The sequence below is a fragment of the Lampetra fluviatilis genome, chromosome 3 (genome assembly GCF_964198595.1).
Source record: "Lampetra fluviatilis chromosome 3, kcLamFluv1.1, whole genome shotgun sequence".
Taxonomy (NCBI): domain Eukaryota; kingdom Metazoa; phylum Chordata; class Hyperoartia; order Petromyzontiformes; family Petromyzontidae; genus Lampetra; species Lampetra fluviatilis.
In genome coordinates this window covers 33675781-33700325 of record NC_136277.1, presented here as the reverse complement: position 1 = coordinate 33700325, position 24545 = coordinate 33675781, and the positions used below count along the sequence as shown (strand labels likewise).

The 24545-nt window shown below is 49.3% G+C and overlaps 1 protein-coding gene across 6 annotated transcripts; it reads right to left on the bottom strand.

Moving 5' to 3' along the window:
• Positions 1-522: 522 nt before the first annotated feature.
• Positions 523-24375, bottom strand: ZNF532 (zinc finger protein 532). Of its 6 annotated transcripts, none has more exons than XM_078854933.1 (14): positions 24293-24311; positions 20555-20638; positions 13958-16333; positions 12667-13516; positions 11084-11256; positions 9297-9475; positions 8462-8638; positions 7734-7896; positions 6354-6473; positions 5857-6075; positions 5058-5170; positions 3586-3733; positions 3098-3414; positions 523-2764 (listed from the first exon to the last, which is right to left on the bottom strand). In XM_078854933.1, the coding sequence occupies exons 2-14, from the start codon at positions 20558-20560 to the stop codon at positions 2440-2442; spliced, it is 5166 nt and encodes a 1721-aa protein (XP_078711059.1). In that variant the 5' UTR covers positions 20561-20638; positions 24293-24311; the 3' UTR covers positions 523-2439. The 6 variants fall into 6 exon arrangements, with proteins under 6 accessions (XP_078711059.1, XP_078711058.1, XP_078711061.1 ...); XM_078854932.1 differs by lacking the exon at positions 24293-24311 and adding an exon at positions 21651-21675; XM_078854935.1 differs by lacking the exon at positions 20555-20638 and having other exon boundaries at positions 24293-24375.
• Positions 24376-24545: the final 170 nt, after the last annotated feature.

Here is a 24545-nt window from a genome sequence, read left to right as displayed (position 1 = left end):
ATCAACTCGGCCAATCGCGATTGCTTTGGGGTCGACAAGTTCCCGTTTGGGACGCCACCAGAGATTGAAGACTGCACTGAAATGTTCGTGCTATTTGCACCATTGGCTGAGCTGAAAATTAGACCAGATTCTCCCCAATCAATGCCCATTAAGGAATGAAGCCCGATTTTTTTGGAAATGCTTGATGTGAGAATGGTGGTGGCCTGAGTGTGTTTGAATATAGTGTGCAAATAGGTGACTACACATCCAAACAGAAAACAACCTCACTCACGAGGAGGCAAGATCACAAATGTAAACGCATGAAACTCTAAACCGCAAACCCCCCCCCCCCCCCGATTTGCACGCCGCTGATTCACACACGCGGTTTCAAATCCCTCGGTCCAGCGCGGTGGAACACTCCGTGCCCGCACTCGGTGTGACCATGCGCACCGACAATCGGCAATGCAAATGTTCACGCGTCTGCTGAGTGAATGCATTGAATGATGAGCGCCAAGCGAGTTTTGAGAGTCCGAGTACCCCGGCCGCCCACCTGCTCGCAGCCAAGTCGACAAAAACTACTCGTGGGCCACCGGTGAACTATACAGATTTTTATTGTAATGCTTACATTTAGCTAAATAACATAAGTGTAACATAAAATGTTTTTTTACTAATGTTGAGCGTAAGAACTGTTACAAATGAGCAGCTCAAAAGCAACGTATATATATAGCTATTCAAGTGACTAACGTCTTTTTTTTTAAAAAGCCACCGATTTTGTTTGATGCAAAACAAAACAATAAGAATTACAGAAATGTAAAATGTAATAAAGTACAGATATAGACACGCCTCTCTGCAAGACTGGTCCAAAAACGTCCTGCAGAAACCCCGCGCGATTTCTCTAAAAACGTCTTTGACCACCAAGCGCCAGCCTACGCCACCGTCGATCGCCCGGTGTCCGTTAACCTCGCCGCGCGTGTACGCGGGCGGCGTGCGCGTGTGGCGTGCACACCGCAATCGCACACCATCGTCTGCGTCACAAGCAACAGCATTTACACGGCTAACGTTTCGAAATACAAAAGAATTTAGACAAACCGTACGCAGATATCTGTAATAACTGTCGGCTATTCAGTGATGTGGGGAAAACCATAATTTTACGTCCCACCCAAAAATGTCAGATTTCATGGCGATGTTAAAACACTGCGATATCACCAAGCAATGTGGAAAATGAAAATTGTTCCAACAAAGATTGACATTTTCATGTGCACACTATTTTACAAACATCAATTCTCTTGATTTCCAATTTTAACGGGGCAATCGGAGGAACAGATTTTCAGGCAGCGTGTGCCCCATTCTAAAAAGCAGGTTTAAAACCTTATTATACTGTACTTGGAAAAATCCATATATATTACACATAAAAGTAGAACACTTATTTACAAAAATCCATCCAAAAAGATAGTTTCGTAAGATTTGGCAGCATTACAAAGTAAAATGTGTAATGTGTTGCTGTTCGCCCGCGTACGGAATGCTCCACGAACAAGCCACAGCGGTTTCAACGAACGCGACGCCGACCTAAGGACCAAAGTGGGTGGCAAAGACACTGAACAACAACACTCTGCCAGACAGCATGGCAGGCAACCGGCCACTTCAGTTCTCCCGCAAGGCAGGGCAACCCCGCCCACCCCCCACCCCGGTCGTAGCTTTGGTCAAGTTAACGTGTGCCACCCCAAAGGGAAGAGTTCACCCTGTGCAAGGACCTGTGTCGACGTGCGTGTGCTGTGCACCGTTGTCGTATTAAAACACATTAGATGTGCACCCGCAGAGCTGTTGTACGAAGTTGTGGTTAGACTTCACATGCTCCATTTGCACCCTCTGGACATAAACAAACGTTGGCCGAGTCGTTTTTTTTTTTTGAAATGTATAACGGAGCAGATCTCTGGTGAACGGCAGTCACTTAAATAACACCGCTGTCCCTTTTCATGACAGCTTCCCATGTGAACATCCACCGCGAGCAGAGGTGACGGCCACCGCGGCTGGCTTCCCTGCGCCGCACTCCCCCGTTGCCGCTCCCAAGGCCGCACTACCGCCTCTCAAGCGCGCTTTCAGTCTGGCATGCAGAGCAAGGCCACTTCCAGCAGTGCGTTGTGCTCCTCACCTGCTATTGTGCTCGATTCCCTTTTGTGCGTCCCAATGGATGCTTTACTCAAGAATATAGATCACAGCACTGTCCTTTAACAGGGAGGAACAACACCTTACAACACCATTTGTTTATGAACAAGTGGACAAACTGGTGCTTGATAAGCGGTTGCTGTCCGGTGGCCAAGTTGACACCCTACAGCTCACGTGATGAACGCCGTCAAGCGAGGATTGCGTGCACCTTGAGCTTCCGACCTGCGACCGAATGGGCAGCCCCGGCCACCCGCCCCTGTCGCCTACCACCCCCCCCCTTCCGCGCTCGTGCCGCATTCACTTGTCGGTGGCGCCGGCCCTCTTGGCCTTGATGAAGGCCATGCCGTGCGTGCGCAAGTGCGTGTTGAGCGCCGTCTCGCTGTCGAAGGTCTTGCCGCAGACGGTGCAGCCGGTGGCGCCCGTGCCGTGCTCGGCCGCGGGGTGGTGGTGGGACGGCTGCTGCGTGCCCCCAGGCTGGTCGGCACCGTTTTCCGGGACGCCGCCGCCGCCGCCACCGCCACTACCCCCGCCGGCTCCGCCGCTCAGCGACTCACCGGTGCCGCCAGCACCGGCACCGTCACCTCCATCCCCACCGCGGTCAGACGAGTCGGTCTCTATGGGGCTGTCGTACGAAGTACAACGGGGATTGTATTTACACAATGAGATGTAAAAAAAAGCACATATTGGGTCTAATATTTAGAATATATTATTAAATGTTACTAAACTTTGAATAACAGTTCAATTCAAGTGTCGTTTCTTTTCAGTCTCATTTGTACTGCTTTGTTTCATTAGCACGAACGTAACATATCTGCATGTATTTTGCATAAACTGTAATTAACCAATCCTTATAGGCAAATATCGATGCACACATCGCAAGTGTACGAATACATTTTAATTCGATGAATGAACGCCCCATTTCCCGCCCCCTCTCCAGCCACCCTGGGGCTCCGTGTACCTGGCACGCATGCGGTGCACGATGTAGAGGTGGCGGTTGAGGGACGGTTGCGACGTGAAGCAGAGGCCACACTCGCTGCACTGCCACGCGATGCCGTCGGTGCGGTGCTGCGGGATGTGGCGTTGGAACTCCTCGCGCTTCTCCGTCGTGAACTCGCACTTGGCGCACATGTATGGCCGGTCGGGCCCACCGGCCTCGGGGCCGCTCGCCCCGCCAGCGCCGCCCACGCGCAGGCGCTTGATGGGCCGCGTGATGGCCTGGGCGCGGGCCTCTGGCACGCGGCCCTCGTCGCCGCTACCCCGCCGCTTGTTCCCAGTCTGGATGAGTGGGGGGGCGGTTAAATGTAAATCAAAGGAAGACGACGCAACACAATTTAACGTGGGAGAACAGATGTGGAGCTCGCGATTCGCTGATACGAGAGGGGAGGGGTAGAGGCAGAGACGAGCCCACGGAGGGACACCAGCGTACATGGTCAGACGGGTACCCACCTCCGGGCTGGTGTTCTCCGCCTCGTCGCTGCCGGCGCTCATGCCCGGCATCTGGGAGAAGTCGGGGTCCTTGATGCCGTGCATCAAGCGAATGTGGTTCTCCAGCATGAAGCGCTTAGTGAACGTGCGCTTTGCGTCCTCGCAGTACCTGCGCTCGCCACGGGGAGGGAGAACGTCGAAAGGGTTGCAGGTGCAGGGACAACGCCACCACCAGCTCATGGCAAAGTAATAATTCCCCCCCCCCCCACCCCGACAGCGATGTTGATTTGTCACAATTTGGGATCAATGGAAGAATCGACAATCTCGTTGGCATTGCGTTTTCCTTTGTCGTGTCTCGTTAGCACAGTTGTGTTTGCTCCATTTACCTAAAAGGTATAAAGAGCATGCAATGCAACCATAACAGGGATAAGTTAAAAGACCACTGCAAAATATATTGATTTTGATGTTGAAGTTTGGTGCAAAAGTAGCTTCTACTGGCCAAGACTAATTAGAGAATCTATCGAAATTGAAAGAAATCAAAATAACTTTAACCGTTCGGATAGCTACCGTCTTAGTGCTGCGTGGAAGCGAATCATCAAATAAAACATTATTCAAATGCATGCCTACAAAGGGCAGCATACTTCAATAGGGATTACTGTTGGTAGGGCTATTTTAATAAACACAATAGACAGGAAGAACAAGTTCAAAGGGCTCGCATAATGGACATGCATAGTGTACATTGCCTCAGTAATCCCGCCACCCCCATCATTGTGCAAAAGCGCAGAAGGGTGGTCAACACATCTACGCCTCTATATAAGGAACGAAACAGGAAGACATCTCCACTAATCTGGCTGTCGCCTGATGAAGCTAGTTGTATTTACTGGCGAAACGTACTCAGATTGTAAATGTTGTAGCTTGGCTCTCCAACACACCGGTGGTGCTGTACTAGTGACGAATTGGCACGTTCTGTTTACGTGACAACCCTTACTAGTTGGCTGTGTCGGGTGGTGGCGGGTTTTAACGACACATTTATATAGTTACGCGATCTAACCCAAAAACCTCTTGAGATTATGGAAAAATATTGGTGAATGAAATGGTCATGCCCCAACAGCCCAAAAGGCCCAGATACCAGAATGTGATTATAATTTGCATGAATCAGAGGTAATCGATTTGTACACACACGATTTGGTGCATGTTCCACGATTGTAAGGATCGATTTCAACAAATGTATTGATGCATCGTCACATGCCTGGTAAGTCGCCCGTGATCTTCACGTGCACGCAAGGGAGTTCTCCACTCGGTAGTGTGTGTACGCACGCGCATACATAAGTGTGCATGCACATACACGTGTGTGTGTGTGCCCATGTGCATGTGATCTCTCTCCAATTGGTGGTGTTAGCATGTGCGAGTGCACACAAGTGCATGTGTGTGTAGAGGTGTATGCGCTCTCTCCAATAGGTGACGCTTGTGCGAGTGCAAGTGCATGTACTCACCAGCAGGTGTACACCTTGCGGATGCCCTCGTGGTTGATGCGGATGTGGCGCCGCAGGCTGTGCGAGGAGCTGAAGGAGCGGTCGCACTGCCGGCAAGGGTACTTCTTTATCGGCTGAACGCAGAAAAACACTACATCTATAAAGTACTAAATCCCATATCAAAACAGCAAATTGCTGCTCGGCGCTAGCGCTGTCGGCTTAAAACTTTCTTGAACTGAACACCGACTGTTGTTCTGCTCTTGCGTAAAGTGCCGTAAACTTATAATTTACTTAGAATATATCCAGAGTCATCTGATTATAGATAGCCCACTAAAATAATAGGGAGAAATTCTAGAGATAATTACATATTTCAAAACATCTATTTATCTCCCACCAACCGCAATGTACTTATTACATTTTTTAACTCTCCTGGTCCCACTTTGTCCAATATTGCCCACGTGATTTGCTTACACCAATCAACGTTGCATAATGAGGTCTCTACAAATATGCAAGACATTAGAAATCGGTGGGAAATCTAAAAATCCATCTCCCTTGTGTATATCCGCAATAAAAATTCAGCTTGTATGAAAATCAAGCCACGGGACTTGCATCGCATGCACGGCACGAGCGACAAATCTGAATGTGCCCCCCTCATAATCGCCAACAGATTAACTACATGTATATATATTGAACTTCTTTTGCACCATACGTAACCAACTCTGATGAATGCTCAGTGCCCGAGTTAAATTTTTACGGAAATTGTTTTACTTCGCAGCGTTCGCCGAAAAAGCGTGTCGCGACAGCAGTGTCAGCAGCTCACCTTTCCATGGACGCGCTTCACGTGGCTCACGTAGACCTCGCGCTCCGAGAAGTGCTCCTGGCACTCGGAGCAGGTCCAGCCCGAGTTCTTCAGCCGCAGGCGGCGCCCGCTTGCCGGCCTGCGGCTGCTGCTCCCGCCGGTGCCTCCGCTGCCCGCCTTCTCCGAGGTGGGGACACGCTTGCGGCTGCTGGAGCCGTTCACGCCGGCCTGTCGACCCGGCTTTCAGAGGAGACGTGGGGGGGGGGAGGCATACAACAGGGCCTGAATTTCCTAAGTTCTTGATATTTTGTAAAATGGCACCGAGTTAGTGACCATCAGGATAATTAAATCCGCACTTGTCAATAAATGTAAAATTCTCGCAAGCATGGCTGATATGCCACTCGAATAATCCGCTCACGAGAGTTCACTGGCAACAGTTGAGGCGACGCGTTAAGACTTTACCCTCTCGCGCAAGCTGCTCCAACAAAAGCGAGAGGAGAGGGGGGAAGAGGCCTCACCTTGGCGTTCTGGTCGCTGGCGCCGTTGGATTTTGCCGAGCTCTGGCTCGGTCCCGTGGGTGCCTGCACACCAGGCAGGTTGGGGGGCCCCTCCGAGCTCTTCAACTTCCCGTGGGAACTCTGCAGTGGAGGGGGGGGTGCGGGCGTGGGGGGCAGGTATCACGATCAATCGGTATTCCATTTGATAACTTTGCGAGATGCAGTAAAGATAGTGGCAGTTGTTTCTTATTTTCATTTATGAAGTTAAATACAACAGCTTAGCAGGGTTGAGCGCTGATGGCGCCTGGAATGGGCGACCATCATAAATGGCGAGTGTTATATCGTGTCAAGTTTCACATTCAAGGTCATTTGTTGAACCAGCTTGAGACCGGGAGACCACGATAAGTCTTACTGCAAGCGTGACCAGGGTCACCAATATGAAAACATGTAAAAACAAAACAAAGTACTGCAACAAAGCTAACAGATATCAAAACTAAAACAGCCACGTCACGTGAGAAATATACAACATTGCACAAAGACACATCAATGCCAAATCGTAAACACCCTGCAGCGCAAATCAACTTAGTCAGATTATTATTCCTAGACTGATCAAAGTACAATTACAGAGATATCGAAAAAATATATAAGGTAGGCTTTAGACTAACTGTGGGGCTGTGTGGTAGACAGCAGAGGGTACTTCAGCAAAAGGTGATGTTGTATTGTACATCTATGCCCACACGTCTATGCTCACACCTTTACCAACTCGCACAAATCAGCGTGGTGACGTATGGCCAAATAACCTTCATGACCCATACACCAATCGGAGGCTCTCATCCACCAGTGGACTGACAAAGAATTGTAATATTCAAATATATCAGCATGTCAGGTATACGTTGGTGTGCAGTAGTCAGGATGTGTATACATCGTGAATGTGCAGGCTGCATAAGAGCATGCAAAATATATTTTGTGTGCGTGTGCATGCAGCGAGTGGCAACATAGTTACACATGCTGCACTGCCATCTCAGTGTTCAATTGCTGATCATGCACACACTCCTTCGGGGAGGGTAGTGATATCTGAAGCTGGCATGGACATCCCCTCCCTGTAGTCGACTCGGCCTAAAATGATCACCCAGCACGGTGTAAGATATCAACACTGGGGGGAGGGGAAATGCTCCGGATTGTGCTGTTTCCACACCTCTGATGAGCACGGCTGGCTACGTACGTTGCGAAAGAAGTTCAACATACTTACATACATACTCCCAACCCCCTTTCAAGTCATGACGGCAAGAGCACGCAGGCACATGATTATCTCCCGCAGTTTACCAGGGCCAAAAGGAGGGTTTATTTGCGTTTCTTCTGAGGAATCTTAGAATACAACGGACGGAACAGCGCCAGCCAGACCTTAACATGGTCGAGCATGAGCTGCTTGTGCGCGTAGAGCAGAGCGCAGTCGGGGCACTTGAACACGGACACCTTCTGCTTGGCGACGTGCGTGTCGAAGTGGCTGCACAGCAGCGTCTGCTGCGTGAACACTGTGTCGCACATGGAGCACTTGTAGATAATCCTGTGTGGGAGCGCACACACGAGGGGAGAGGGCTCAGGCACGGGGATAGGATATACCGCTCTCACGCGAAATACAAGCAACCGATTAAAGGTTACTCTTTGGTTCTTTCGGTAAAGTCACATAGGTATAAATAAAATAAATCACGACGTTTCGGGCGCAACACAAGCGTCCGTCATCAGGTGGGAAAGCATGGTCTGCTGCTGATGCAGAGCTTTCTTGTCTCACAGTCTGTTAAACGTTCTAACAGAAGAGTGAAATCCCTCCCCGTAGAGGTGATTCAATCTTGATTTGAAGCTTTCGTGACTGCAGGAATCAATTAAAGGTTGCTAAAGACATGTGGACCAGAAACCTGGAAACTGACTAAAGAAATGGAGCAAATGCCAAACAGTGTGCAAAGAAGCACGGAGAGATGCAAGCTTGGAATTCTACAACACACATGAATGTAAAATAATTGACACATTTTAATAAACTTTCGATGCATTATTGCATGCCAATTAAGTATTATCATCATTATAATTGTATTACTCCGATAATTAATTGTGTGCTTAAAAAGCGCGTCACTCACTTCGAGTCGCCGACCTTGACCCCCGGGTGCTGCGTGTAGGCGTGCGAGTGGGTGCTCGGTGCCGACTTGAACGCCATGGGGCATAGCGGGCACTTGTAGAAGACCTCGCAGTGCGTGCTCTGGATGTGCGACTTCAGGGCGGGCAGCTCGGCAAAGATCAGCCCGCAGTGCACGCACCTGACGTGTGTGAGCACGACAGCAAAGACAAAGATCCCGTGCCATATGGGAAGTGAAGACATATTCGAGCGAGATCGTCTATTCATTGGCGCGTCCTGTTTTTATAAGTATAGCTGCCAAAAGTGCAGCATCAAAAATTCTTGGATTTTTTGGTTATTTAAAAACATTCCCTAATTTGCCAAAAAAAAATGCGCCAATAGGTATTCGAGGTTTGTAAAGGCAATGCATGCATGAACAAGGCACACTGATAATCCCAAAACAGCCTTGGCCTCCGTAAGAAGGTTGAGAGTAATAAATCATGTTTATTAGGCTGAGGGGCGGTACAGTGGTTTGCGCACTGCGCTATAACTCGGCAACTCGTGTTTGATTCCCGGCCGAGGCTGAGGAGTGATTTGTGAACCGGTTGGAGAACTATTAGATAACTCTACAAAGTGCCAAAATAATTACCCAGGGCAGAGTTATTGATGCATGTCGAGTATAATGAAAACAAAATACACAAATTCACTTCTCCGTTATTTTGCTTCAATGTGGGAGAGCACATTTTTTTTGTTTGGCAAGCCACAAGCAATTACCAAAAAAAGAAAACACGGAGAACGGCACCATCAAACAAGGGAACAGAAAGCGGCCGTGCAAATGTGGACTCGGGCAGAGACCTCACCTGTATCCGACCTTGCGCGTGTAGTGCAGGCAGATGTCCTTAATGTGCGACTGGAAGTGCGATGAGCGGCACACGGCGCCACACTCGGGGCAGGTGTACGGCGACTTGTGCTGGTGGATGCGCGAGTGTGCCGCGAAGCTGCACTTGTTGGGCAGCAACATCTGGCACACCTGGCACGTCTGCACGGATAGAGCCACGAGCGTCAACATTAAAAGCGGCAAACGAAAACAAACAAGAGCGACGGTCCTGCCAACCAAATCACCTGAAATGCACAAAATTCCGTCAGATCTCAGACGCTAAGCAAGGTTGAACCTGGCTAGAAAGTGGATGGGAAACAAGTGTTTTCCACAAATTCTCTATCTAACAGACGAGAAGGAATGATAATCCTGACTTGGATTCACAACATGTTTGTCATGCGTAAAAATCTAATTTTAGTTTGTCTCCTCTTTCTGACTGATGATCGAGCATCAACAATTTCACTAAAACTTGTTGGTAAATATTCTTAGCATTGGTCTGGTTACATCTGTAGTGAGCAGCAGATGTACTCTTGGAGGCAACACATTTTTTTAACACCAACACACGAGGTAACTGCCCCTTAACAGAATAACAACCTATGGTGGTGACCACCAGGCTAATTACATCAATTACAACGTGACTGGTGTAGTTAACCGGGTGGTGACCACCAGGCTAACTACACTAATTACAACGTAACTCGCTACTACGGACTGGGACCACAAGCTCAGGTCCAGGTCCACGTGTTGGAGACTCGGAGAACGTAGAGCGTAGACGAAGGTTTCTTCAGGATGAACAACAACGCCAATCCCTCTGGGGGACCCGGCTTATATTCTCTGGCGTGGCTGGCTCTGCCCTTGGCCACGACCACCTTCCAGAATCCTCGAGCAGGATCTGGACCCCGACCACGTGACCACCCCTAGCCCCCACTTGGGGCCCCTCTCGGGTCAACCAGAGTGCCATGGCCTTTAATAACCCCATTACTACGGCCGGCACTCCCACAACCCTATCCTATAGGGCTGGCACTGCACGCCAAGCGTGGTGCCACCCAGCACTATCAATCAGCGCTGACCGAGCCCCTCTAGGGCCGGTACTACACCCACACCACGTGGTATCCGCGATGTTACCACATCGCACGCCGTGCCTCTCTAGGGCCGGCACTGTACAGTGACATCCCGCGATGCCACTACACATCCTAGAAGGTCACACAATTGCGTGCGAGGGGCAATATATCTGTTGAGTCACTATTGTATCCTGCAGGGATTGACATTTATTACTATTCGGATGGCTTGAGGAGTTACCTATGATCAAACTCAATTTTAGTTTTTAATACAGGAGAGTCAAAATCTACAACCTTCGAAAATCCGAACCATAATTGCCTTTCCGCGAGTGGCCAGCGGGAGGCAGTATAGTGCCAGACTTCTCACACACACCCAAGTGAGAACACATCTCCCCAATACTCGCTTTGCCTCCACTGGCTCCAAAATATGGCTCCGGACCAGCTTATAGACCCAACTGTGAACGGATGAAATTTGTCAGGGGAGATTTTTTTTTGTATCCTTCAACGCATAAAAATTAAATTTGTTAAATGAACACAACGAACGTACACATCTTTAGTAAAGTCGCAATAGGGATACTTATTTTTTCCACCCAATATTTTTTTTAGGAACCAGATCCAATAAAAAATAAACAGCGTTTGTTTGAACAAAGATGACGCCGAATCCCCAGCAAGGTGAGGAGGGACGAGTCGACGGAGGGGGGGGGGGTGCCCCCACCTGGGTGGCCGCGTCGTCCTGCTGCTGGAAGTGCTTCGCGAGCGACGGGCCGTCCACGAATTGGCGCGAGCACTCGAGGCAGCGCGAGCCGTAGCGTGTCAGGCGCATGGGATCCTCCTGCAGGGGAAGGGCGGCCGAGGGGCTCGGGCCATCCGAGCCGCTGATCACACCGCCTGATCCAACGACGACAAAAATATAATGACAAAAATTTACTTTCAATCGACTGCTGAAGGCCTCCCACGCACGCTGTGGTGTCGGTCACCATCACGGGGAGCACTGGGGTTGGGGGGGGGTTGACTGCGGTGGTCAGTGCGGATTGACCGAACTAACGAAGCGAGCAAATATGCAGGACATAAAATATTGCGTGAAAATGTTTTCTGCCAATTTGGTCACAGTTTATGAGAAGGGAATATTGTTTCATGAAGAAACCACACGAACCAGAAGAGGGTACAGTAGTTTACATACGTGCAAGTTCAAGTGCACCGGACTGCAAATTTCACGTCAGCGTTAAAAACTCTTTGGTTCTTTCGGTAAAGTCACGTATAAAGATAAAATAATAAATTATACGTGACTTTACCGAAATAACCAAAGAGCAATTCCTGCAGTCACGAAAACTCCAAATTAAGAGCATTAAAAACATACGAATGCACTGGAATTGGAGGTAGTTCGGATTTGAGAAGAGTTAGGGTTTACGTTGTATTACATCAAATTCGATACTCTACGCAATATGTCGGTAAACTATAAACGTTCATCCCACGCTCCCAGAACTGTACGTAGACATCAGCCACAACACGAAGAAAAACGCCAACGGCGACATCTTTTTTTTACTAAAAATTGCAAATGTTGGCTCTCGACTGTTGTAACAAGTAATTGGCCAACTACTGCAGGACTTGGATTTACATAGCATCTAAATGCAATCACAGTAATTTAATGTGGGGGTGGGGATCAAATGATGAATCCAATGAAATGAGGAAATTAGAGGAAGAGAGGAAATTGGGTTGCTTTTGGGAAACAAAACTTAACGATGATAAGCAACAAACAAATGCACCTGAAGATGTTTTTATAGGTGTATGTTTTCAGAAGTCGACTGTATATGGATCCGACACATGGGGACAATGAAAATGGAACTAGAACTAACAGGCGCACACAAACGTACGGAGAGATGGGTGCTTGGAGTTAACACCAAGACAGAATGAGAAGAAAAACGTGTTACCGGGAATAAACACAACTAAAACATAAAAGAGCTTAGTGGTGTTGGGATAACTTGGAAGACGGCCGATGGACGAGAATGGTGATGGAAAGAAACTTCCAAGCAGATAATGCACCGATGACATCCGCTCAGGTGCAGAACATGATTGGTGACATCACATCGCATCGGGAGGCCTTCATGAAAATGGTTAAGTTATCGGTGGAAAGCTTCACCGAGTCTCAAAATAATTTCAGGGGGCTCCTGCATTGAAATATGTGACCGATAAATAGGACCATATTTGCATTCTTAAAATACCGTGCTACGAATAGCAACACACATTTAAACGATGCACAAACACACACGCGAGATCATGGAGAACCCGCGCCCCACGTACCCAGGGCACTCTGGCTTTGTGAGTTCGCTGCACCACCGGCCCCGGCGGCTCCCGTGGGCGGGTCGGGCAGGCCGGACGACGGGCCGGAGCCCGGCGCCACGGTGGTGAGCTCGGGGCCCGGTACGCTCAACTGGTCGAGGGGCAGCGGCCTCATGACGAGGTGCGAGCACTGCATGACCACGCCACGCTCCTTGTGCTGGCGCGCGTGCGACAGAAGGCTGCACTTGTTGTAGAAGACGAGGCCGCGCGAGCAGTGGTTGCACGTCACCTCGATGCGCAGGCTGCGGCGGGCGTAGTGCCGAAACAGGCTCGCCTCCAGCGAGAACGAGTCACCGCACTCGGGGCAGCGGTAGCCGCTCGTCGGGATGGCGAGCCCGGCCGTTGCTGGAGGGGTCAGGTTGGGCGTGTAGAGCGGCACGGGGTTGGCGCCGTTGAGAAGGCGGTTGAAGGCCTCCACCACGGAGCTCTGTGCCCCGCCAGTCTGTCCGGCTGCAGCCACCACTTTGCGCAGCAGAGGCTGGCCCTGGAGCCCGGCGGGGCGGCCAAAGCCCACGTGCGATGCCGTCTGCACGTGCGTGTCCTTGGCCAGAACGACGGATGACACCGACGGGGCTACTGAAGTCACCACGGCGGGGACCGAGGTGATGGCCTGGGTCACGAAGGTCACCGCCGACGTGGCCGAGGTTGGAGCGATGCCCACCGGCGCGAGCGCGGCGGTCTGCGGGATCAGGTTGAGGCTGGCCAGCTGGACGGCTTTGGGCAGAATCTTGGTGCCGACGACTGTCTGAGCAGACACGACCATGGTGCCCGTTGCTTGCTGCTGCTGCTGCTGTTTTACTACATTGGCAGCCTGCAAAAAGGCCGAGGTACAAATGAACAATAATATTACCAGCGGTCACCACATAATTCATAACCTGAAGAAAATAAAAGGAAAATTACTATGCAAACGAAGAAAAACAAGGTCATTTATTTATCATCGGAAGTTTCACCGAGACACAAACTAATTTTCATTGGGTTACGTGACCAATAACTATTTAAAGGAGTGGTGTACATGTAGCACAACAACACCAAAGCACCTGGAGGTAACCCACCAAGCATACGATAGTGTGACACTCAATGGTCTGCAAAGTTCACAAACCTACTCAGTATACCGACACATCTCTTTGCCACCCCACAGACCAGTGGATTGTGCAGTCCTACAAATCAAAAAACGTGCAATCAACACGTCACTTAAGTTCAAACACAAATGGTATTAATTGCATGGCACTGCAAAACACACACAGTGAATTACCTTCAAGATGGCGTGGCTGGCAGCCTGCACAGAGGCCGTAGAACCCGTCGTCGGTGAGAGGACTGTGGCCTTCATTGTGGTATTGTCCCCAAACTTGATGTTGATAACCTGCGACGGGTTATTGGCCTTTACGCTGGATCCCAGCGCTCCGGCAGAGGCAGCGGTCGAGCCAGCGGCAGCAGCGATGGCGGCAGCAGCACTTAGCGCCGCCTGCGCCGCCTTCTTCGCTGGCGCCGCCGCTGCTTGCTGCGGTGAGGTGCCGGCAGGGCTACCCAGAGGCACCCCACCGGGTGACGGTGCACTGGCACCGTTGAGAGACGACGCCCCGCCCGGAGAAGCGTCCGGCGTCCGCCTGGCGATGCCCTCCGCATCCACGGCCGGCATCACGCGAGTCACCATCCGCGTGATCTCGCCCGACGACGTCTTGATGGTGCGAATCCGTACCTTCGGGATGGCGGGAGGCGAACCCCCGCAACCTGACAGGGAGGACGGTGCCGGGGACCCCTTGCTGCTGGTCTCACTCGACACGCTCCTCGGGCTGTCAGGCATTTTGACGGACGCCTTCCTCACGACCTCCAGGGGGCTTTGGGGTGGCTTGTCACCCAGGCTGGGGCTCTCGCTGGGCAACGGCTCCTTTGCGACTCCTGCGGGCTCCGCGGATTCGCTCTCTTGCGTCTCCTTGGTGACCGTCTCGTTCGGGATTGTTTCCACAGCAACAGCTTTCTTCGCATTGAGGGCAGCGATTGCCTCAATGCAAGATGACAGCTTCGTGCCACCTCCTGCCGCTTTCGCAAGCTGACGAGAAGCACTCGTCTCCAGCGCGGGCCCCAACTTCCCCTCCTCGTTCTTGGGCTCTTTAGCTTCGTCCCCTGTGTCAGATGCAGCCCCCGTATCTGGCTCCTTTTTGGCCACATCCTCCTTTTCCTTGTGCTCTTCGTCCGATGGTGGCTCGTCCGAATGCGGAGACTCCTCGCTCTTCCCCTCACTAAACTGCTTATTTGATTCTTCCAACAGCATTTGTTCATCCAGGTCATCCAGAGCCTTCAGCTCTCCCTCCAGATGCTTCTTGCTGTCCTCCAGCGCCATTTCTTCAGGGTCATCTTCCTTGAACTCGCCGTCCCAGGACGCGTGTTCCACATCCGTGCCCTTGCTGCTGCAGTCCAGCGCCTTGAGCGTGCCGTCCGCCGGTTTGTACGCTCTGCCGCCAACGGCGGGCTTGGCCTCGTCCGCTCGTGGGAATCTCACTCCCCCCACCGCCTTCACCTCTTTCTCTTGCTTGTGCTCGCTCTCAGGCTGAGGCTTTTGTCCCCCTTCCGGTGGTTTGAACGGCGTCGCCGTGGATTTCGGTGCCACCTCAGACTTGTACGTGCTGTCCGACGCCTTGTGTGCCTTCTCCGAGTGTTTATGCCGCACATCTGTTGTTTTGTGCGCATCCCCGGGCCTGTACTGCTTGCCTTCCGCGCCACCTTTGCTCTGCTCGCCAAATCCTCTGGCATCACGCTTCTCCTTCTTGGCATCAGGTTTCGCCCTGCCGGCAACACCACGGTCGGTACCGCCGCTTGCGCCAGAGAACTGCGGGAATTTTTCCTCTCTGCTCGGTCTCCTCACCCCGGCGGGGAGGTTCCCGCTGTAGGTGTCCGTCGCGCTGTGTAGGCCTAGCAGCCGGTCCACGAGGAAGCTGCAGCTCTCCGACGAACGCCTCTGCATGGGCGCTGGGTCGGCCACGGCCTTGACGCTGTCCTCCTCCTCCTCTTCCTCATCGTCATCCTCAATCTCGCCCTCCTCAACGCTCGAGATCGGGCTGAACTGGCAGAAGCTCGACTCCTTCATTTCATTCTCCTCGCTCCTCAACGCCTCGGCTTTCTGCTGCGCACTGCCATACCGTTCCGAGCCACCCTTGGGCGCACCGCTGGCCTTGAAAGTCGGCTCCTGATTCCCGAAGCCAAGACCAAGACCGGAGGCGGACGCGGCTCCACCACCACCCCCGCCGCCACTTCCGGCACCGCCGCCGTTGCCGCCGCCGTTGCCGCCAGCGCCACCCGAGCCCCCGACAGCGAAGCCATTCTGCACGGTGACGTGCTCGAGCTGGGGGCCCTCCTTGGTGGGTAGCGTATGCTCAAAGGGAGCGTCGATGCTGCGCGTGTGCCGCACAATAACGCTCACGGCGCCACCGTCAGCACACAGCGCGGACTGGGCGGCGCCCTCGCCGGTCTCATCGCAGCCGCCAGGCCTCAGGCCCCCCGCACCCTCCCCCTCCTCTCCACCCCCGGATTGTATGGCTTCCTTCGCATCGATGTCCGGGATATCAAAGGCTGCGAGCAGATCATCGAAGTCTGGCGTTTTCATGTCACCCATGGTGATCAGTTTAGAGAAAGCCTGCACAGAGAAAATACATTTTCAAATGTTTCAATGAGTAGGACACACCTTGCTTGATATTATACTCAATAAAGCATGTGAGAATGGGCCTTTTCCAAAAATGTGATGAATTGTAATGTCTGTACTGTTTTATTTGTAATGTCCATCTCGAATATAGTCTGTCCGATTTTTCTGTCTGTCTTTTTGAAGTCAAGGTACAAAAGGTCAACACAGCCAATGTCGCGGATGTCACCTCTGACAATTAGCATGGATAGCATTTGCGTGAATTGAAAAGAATAGATTATAACGAGCACGATTCTATGTGTGGAATGCAAGAAGCACAACATTTATCAAACATTACCATGACGCTTCTTAGAAACTACAGGACACGAACACTGTCCTCAAAAACTCCTTACATTATTATGTTTTTAAAGTACCATTACAAAATGAAAAGTGCACAAATACTGCTCTGTACATTGTATTTTCTGTAGCTGTCCATACAACATTCTTGTCCAAAACAATTAACCTTTCAGCTCAAAACAGGCAGCATCAGGTTTCTGCTGGGCTCCGGGAAAACAAGTGTGTTTGTGTGTACACGTTAAGAATACAGTTTGTACTAAAATAGTTTCACCATCAATTTAAAGATTTCCAAGGAACACAAATATCGTGTTAAAAACGTCTTTCCAAAGTTCCTGAGTGGTAAATGCTACCATAAAGACGAGAAATTGTTTCCGCAATTACAGGTAAATGTTTCGCGGCGAAGTATGCCAAACGCATTTTTTACGGGCATCGGTGATCACGAACATATGTACGCAATAGAGTGGGTACCACTGTATGAATGAATTAGTTTCGCAATAACCACAGCTCTTCTTCGTTAACCATGCGCATAACTGTTTCCGTGAAATGTCATTGTGAAATTCAGGACAGAATACTATTTTCCACAGTAGAATTATAAAATTTAGATTTCCTACAAAAAACCACGCACACTTGTCTTTTTAAAACCAACTTACACAAAATCAATGGGGTGATAAAAACTGGCTCGAAAAATTTCTACCACGTGAAAATAAATTTACCAGGTAAATATAACATCAGTTTAACCATGTAGGCTTTCACAACCAATATTATCCATGAGATTTTTCAGGTTACATCGCGTAAATACAAATGTGTCGTTAAACCCGCCACCACCCGACGCAGCCAATTAGTACGTAAACAAAAAATGACAAATCGTTAGTAGTACAGCACACCGATGTGTTGGAGAGTAAACCCACTACATTTACAATTGTAAATGTTGTGCACTAGAAATTGCAAATGTTGTGGGTTTACTCTCCAACACATCGGTGTGCTGTACTAGTAACGAATTGGCATGTTTTGTTTACATGAAAAACCTTAATAATTGGTGGCGGGTTTAACGACACATTTACATTTTCGCGATCTAACCCAAAAACCTCTAATATGAAAAATAGCATCAATTTACGTAAGCATGTCAATAGATTATTATATTAAATTAATGCGTTACTCCAGTAAGCAAATACTTTTACACGTATGTTGTTATATACAGCACATGCCTTACACAATGCATATCAACAGCTGGAAAGAGAAAATCCATTTGCAGTTACAGCAACCTGCCCAGGCAAAATGTGTGAACAAGAAACAACGTAATGATTCGGAAAATTGTACATTATTATTTTTTAAACCTCTGGTTAAATATATTTGGATCTTTCGGTAAAGTCACGTAGAATATCCCTGCAGTCACGAAAGCTTTAAATCGAAATTTAACCGACTCTGGTAAAATAATCAACGCTCTCTCGTAATAAGATCAGCATTCAAATACGCACAAAGCAAAATAATGACAATCTGTTTGCAATGCACACGCCTGGACGCAAACGCAACGTGCCACCCCGCCGTCGTCGGTATGAGTTGGTAGAGACCATTGGAACGTGCCAAGTGGTCATCGTGGACCCCCTTCCTGCCGCTCACTTCCCCCTCCTCTCTTCATGTCAAAACTTGCCGTGTTAAAATGGCCGGCACACATCCTCCACTGCCTTTGAAATCACGTTGTCGAAAAAAATGTACACATATACATAGTAAAATGTTGCATTTGATAACGCGTGTATTTATCCACTTCACACGCACTGCTTCCTGACCTTTTACACCGCGACCCATTCAATCTGTTTTATATTTTTTCAATGTAACTCCACGTACGTGCTGCTTCTGTACGTTTCTTCCGGTGGGAAAATAATTCCGCAGACCCGTCTCCCTTGCGAAAGAGGTGCAAGTGTCGATGAGTCTCTTACCTGATTACACATCACGTTCATTCAGTTCATCCATCCATTTAGGAGCTATTCTTCAAATACAACAGGTTTGTAATGTGTATCCTGGAATCAACATGAATATACCCCGTGTCCCGTACACTGCTACGATGAGTAAAATGTGACTGTGTGCAGTTTACATTGATCGAAATAAATACGTAACGTATCAGTAATTATCGAACACTAAACTACCGATGCACACGAGCAGACTGCACGCTCATGCCGACGTGTGCATGACAGGCCTCAAAGGTTGGGGAGCTTCAACACTGCACGAGCCGTTAATCCGGTCCCAACCTCTTAATGATTTTTTCTTTCACACAGCCATTCGCTAATAATAATAAGACGCAATTAATTATATACTGCAGCAAGAGCTGAACAACGGGATCCCCTTATAAATCAACAAGACATCTGTTCAAATTCGCTGATGTACAATTCAAGCACGAAGTTGGTAAAAGGCCCCAATATTTTTTTTAACCCCTCTTTCAAATAATAGCGTCGGTTAAAAATGCATCGTCACGATTTATGTAGTTGCCACGTCACCCAATTCATCTGCCAAGATAGACGACATTGCCGTTTGTGTCTGCTGCTGACTGTGATGCTGAACTGTCAACGAGTATTTGATGATCGCAACAGTGCACCGATGTCATGCCCGACTGTACACATACAAAGATCCCAGTTTAGTCTTATAGACCAGTGGGGCAGGTGATACAAATGACGCAAACACTATGACCAATCATCCACTAAGGACGTCAAGGTAAATGAGGTGGTGGTGTGATCAGACCATATACCCTTATTGACTTTACCTCCCTATTGCTGATTGTTAACACACCACACCAGGTTCTCAATTTAAAATTGGGATAACCTATGGGCAAGCCAGGATGGGTTCCGATACCATTTACCAATGATGATGACGTGCGCCGCTAGATAACAGAGCCCAGGTGGTCAGGATCGTAGTGTGCAATCCACGGGAACCACTACACTATCACTCTCCACACGTACACACAGGTCACACACACACCAAAGCACCAACCCCCACTCGCCCTCCATGCTTCCAGCCACAAAAAAAAGCACACCACCATTCTGCATTCTTGATGTGGCACGACCACAGGCCTGCACATCCCTTCCTGCCTCTCTTACAGGGCTGTGCATTTTATATTTCTGCACAACGTGAATGCAAAGATGATGTCACGCACATTAAAAACACTGCAGAATTCGCATATTGAAATGAGCTGCCGAGATTAATCGAGCTCACTGCAGACACAAACAGGGTTTGTGGGTTTTCTTTAGTAAGCAATCCTGAGAACGTACGAATTTGACATAAACCAGTGTTGCATTAGTGTGCAGTCATGATAATGAATGTTGCTGACATACACATGAGGTTCACATTGGCATGCAAGCAGATAATTTGTAATTCTAATAGGGTGCACACACACTGAATGTGCTTTCGTCATCAGAGGCCACACACGAAATGCTATTCAAACACACATCAAGTTCATTTTAGTATTCATCTCAGAACTCGTGCTTATGACAGAAAAATCACAGTACGAGCAGGTACACATACACACACACCACTTTTGCTCTGATATGCAATCTCAACAATTATTTTCGCCGAGACACACAAACGCAAGGAATGCTCCCTAAGCAAGGTCAACACACACAGCCAACACGAGCCGACACCCTGGAATGCAGCAGCAATCGCATTGAGTGCTTATCAAATACAACACAGCAAGAATGTTTAAAATGGCCCACCAAAATATCAACCAAAAAAGCCCCACAGCCATTTTCAATCCTACGGGTTGCCAAACACCAACAACAAAACATTCCCTACATTAAAACGGGGGGGGGGAGCGTAGAGAGTGGAAACCCTGCGGTAATGATACCAAAAAAATTAACAATACCAGCGAACTAATATGAATAATCACAGCGCCAGTACCTGCATGTATTTGCTCCTAAGGGAGGCAAGCCGCGGGGGCCAGCATCACGCCTGGGCCCTCTCGTGTCGCGATGCCCTCTCTGCCTGCCACGGCAACAACAACAACACCACCACCAACATGGCCTCTGCTGCCACTGCTGCCGCCACTACCACTGCTGCTGCCACGGCTCACAATGCGGCCGAGCTAACACCGCGGCAAGCGGCCATTACTACTCTCGCATGCCACGGGGAGGGGGGTGAAGGGAGGAGGAGGAGAGAGACCGACAATCGCCTTTTGCCTGCGCCACACGTCTTGGTGGAGCTTGGGGAGAAGAAGAGAATAAAAAAAACCTCGCCTTTAACATGCGCGTGTGCGCGTGCACACGCGACAATACGTGTAACACATGATGGTACGTGTCAAGTGCGCTGGTGGGTAGCTTAGGGCATATTGTGTGTTCGCGTGTCTACGTGTACGCGAGTGCAAGGTGTTTTTGGGCGTTTGGCACGCTTCACTGTGTACACGTGGATCGGTTTGCACGCACATTGCAGCTATTTGTCCCAATGTGTATACACAATGTGCCACGTGACGTCGGGCCAGGACTGAATGGGCGGTGTACACGTCAGGCTGTGTCTGCATAGGTGTGACTGATAGGGCCTCTATGTGTGTATGCTTGTGTACATGTTAAACAGTGTCCACGTGCAGCAGTGTACGGCACAATATCTACGACTTGCTTCAATTTCCCTTGACAAGCACAGCCGGCGGCAGCAGCAGCAACTGGGATCTTAACGCAGCCTCGGGCTCCCCTATAAGTCTGCTCAGCCTAAAACGTGGCGTAGTCAACATCAGCAATGAGGAAACAGAGGCAAGTCCTGTGCTGTGTAAACTCGAACGTACGATCGCCAACACAGCAGAAATGTAAAGGTTCGGACGAGTGTTTTTTCCCCCCTTCCTTTGAGAGAACTGCATATCTCGCTAAGCAATTTAAAGGCTGCCTGATATGCGCATGTGGCAAGGAAGATGACATCTGGCAAGGATGGTATGTGATGCCAATCACTTACAACACTCAATTATGCAACAAAAATGACATTTCTACTGTGTATCGCAGAGTGTGCGTACCGACATCCTGTGCAAGGGACCGGCGTTGAATGCTCCGAAAGCGAAAAAACCCCCCACAAATTTGCATCAGTTGAGATCAAATAAAGACTTTTAGTACACACTTACATTGTTTTCCTGTGAGGCACTGAAAGCAATAACAATGGCATTTATTTATCCGGGGAGGCCTCGAGATTATTTCCGAAGAGTCCTGCCTGGATGAATGACTAAAGTATGTAACGCTTCTTCTGTACACAACGTGACATTTTTGCCACGCCCGGTCACCCACAGCAGCAGCAGCAGCTTATAGGGGGCACAGGACCACAACCACCCTCAGGCAAAAAAATGTCAACCCCCCCCACTGACTTCTGCTGAAGATTCCGTCTTGACTGCTCCCAACCATGAGAACATGCGGCGATGCTAAATGTATAATGTACCCTGGTTTTACCATTGGCATAAAGCAGCTGTTCATGTCGCACCGAGCGACATATGTGACGGACACACGGGCCCGATGATGTCCTCCTGTGCCTGAGCACAGGTCAAACTCCACAGTTCATGAAAACGCTCGGTTGATAGTCTGCAACAGCACCAGCAGCACTGATCACCAACCAATGCTGGCGTTACACCCGGGTAACAAATACACATGCACAATGCCCTTTCATCCTTGGAGGTCAAAACAAAAACGTCTGCATCCCATTGAGTCTGCCCATGATTGTCATTGGCTGTGAATTGTCAATGTCTGCGTCTATCTCCCCGTGTGTATCCGTCGCCTTCTGAGTCTTTCTTCATGTCCTGTTTGTCAACCACGTCTTTCTTCGCATGGCTCTGCCCGTTGCCTATACAGGGCTTCACTTTGTATTGGGATGGCTCTGCCATCAAACAGCAGCACTAACCATCAGTATTACCACCACCACCCCAGTATTCATGCGCCATTCCTTCCCATGCGTTATGCAATGAGAAAATAAATGCCCTTCATTGTGGAGTGCAGACACGTCACAACTTGGCACAAAACACAATAAATAGGTACATATGAATACAATCTAGTTTGATTTATGTAACAGTGTCTGTCGGTTAAGGCACTGACACTTGACACACTGGCTGGACTCTGCCGGGCCAAAAATGTGAACAGCCTATCATAAATAACCCCCCCCCACTTACCATTCTATTAATCGGACAAAGCAATGTCAATATCAATGACATTGCCCATACAATGGCCGCATCTCAACAAGAGTGTGAGAAAGCATAAGGTGGTGTAGAAACCAAGACGTAACACGTGTGAGTGAGATAAGTCGTACTGTGCACCAAAACTTTGTGAGATGCAGACAGGAGGACAGTCGATGTGTTGAGCTAAAGGGCAGTATTCGGGTCGAGTGTTGAATCGGTGCAATACAAGAGTAGTGTGTGGAGAGTGTGAGAGAGTAAAATGTGGAGTCAGTGGGAGAGACGAAGCCAATGAGTCAGAAGAAGTGGTTGAAATGGAACTAGGTGGTGGTGTGATACAATTGCAAAATAATGCGAGTCTGTGGCAGTGATTCCCTGCGTGTATTGTGATGGTAATGTTCTCAACAGATGTAGAACAAAGGTTGTGTATTGGATGTGCGAGACGTGTAATATTTAGTAGACGTCTGTAGTGAGGTATCATTAGGTTGTATTTAGTCGGGTGCATGGAGCTGAAGAGTTAGCATGCACGTGTTGATCGAGGTGGCACAAGGGGAGTACACCACTTTATTGTTTGAGTTCTGCATTTAATCATTTAATATCCATCTCAATGGTTTAATATCCATTGAGATGGGTGTTGAATACAATACACCACACGACCTGTACATGAAAGGTAAAAACCAGGTGAGGACATCAATACAAGAGTACATTCCTCGTGAGGTTAATTATTAAGGACCGTCTCGTCTTCACATGCATTGCGACTCTTGAAATAGTGAGGGTTTTTTTTAGTGAATAAAGAAAAAACACGGCTCGTTATTTTGGTTGGCGACCCCTGGGGTGTGTAGTGTATTTAATGTGTACCCCTTTGATGTGATGCAGTCGAGTCGGTCTTCAATGTAGTGTATACACAGTAGGTGTGTAGGTATAGGTTTAAATATTACTTTGTATGTTGTGTATACTGTACGTGTGATATACAATATGCGCATGTAGAGTATGCAACAAGGTGTACTGTATACGTGTATACAGTACATGTGTATACAGTACACAGCGTTACTCGGTGTATTAATGTAGTTTATACATGATTAAGTGCACCTGTGTATGTACATTCAGTAGAGTGTATACAGTACAGTGTGTATATACAGTACAGTGTGTATATACAGTACAGTGTGTATACAGTACAGTATGTGTACACATCACTGTACCGTACATACAGTACACGGTGTACAGTAGATTTGCGCGATTTAATTAGAAAAGCGACTGCGCCGCACACCCACAAAGCCCCAAAACGTCAAGCGGCCAGCAACAAACGGCACTACATTAAAGTCGCACCCGATACAAAGTCGAACATGTACACGTGTCCGAGTACATCACGCACGCGTGTGCGTACGTCCAAGACGTACGAACCATACACACACGACCATAGAGTCCCCGTACGATGTAGCAGACGTCAGACCGCGTTGTTGTTGTTGTGTTGTGCGAGGCGCTTCTCTCTGTGTGAGCCACCCGACCTGTCGGCTGGGCAGCCATGAAGGAGGCGGCCCCGCTCCCCCCCCCTCGCAGGGAGACGCGCGGCCCGCAGCCTCGGGGAGCAGCTCCCCCCTCTGTGTCTCTCCCCCTCCCTGTGTGTCTCTCCCCCTCTCTCTGTGTCCCTCGTGCGCTTTACGAACGATGAGAAAGCATCGCGGAAGGGAAGCGCGGCGTGTGTGTGTCGCTGTCGACGCCTGAGTCTTGGCTCGGGGTGGGCCTCTTTTTTTGTGTGTG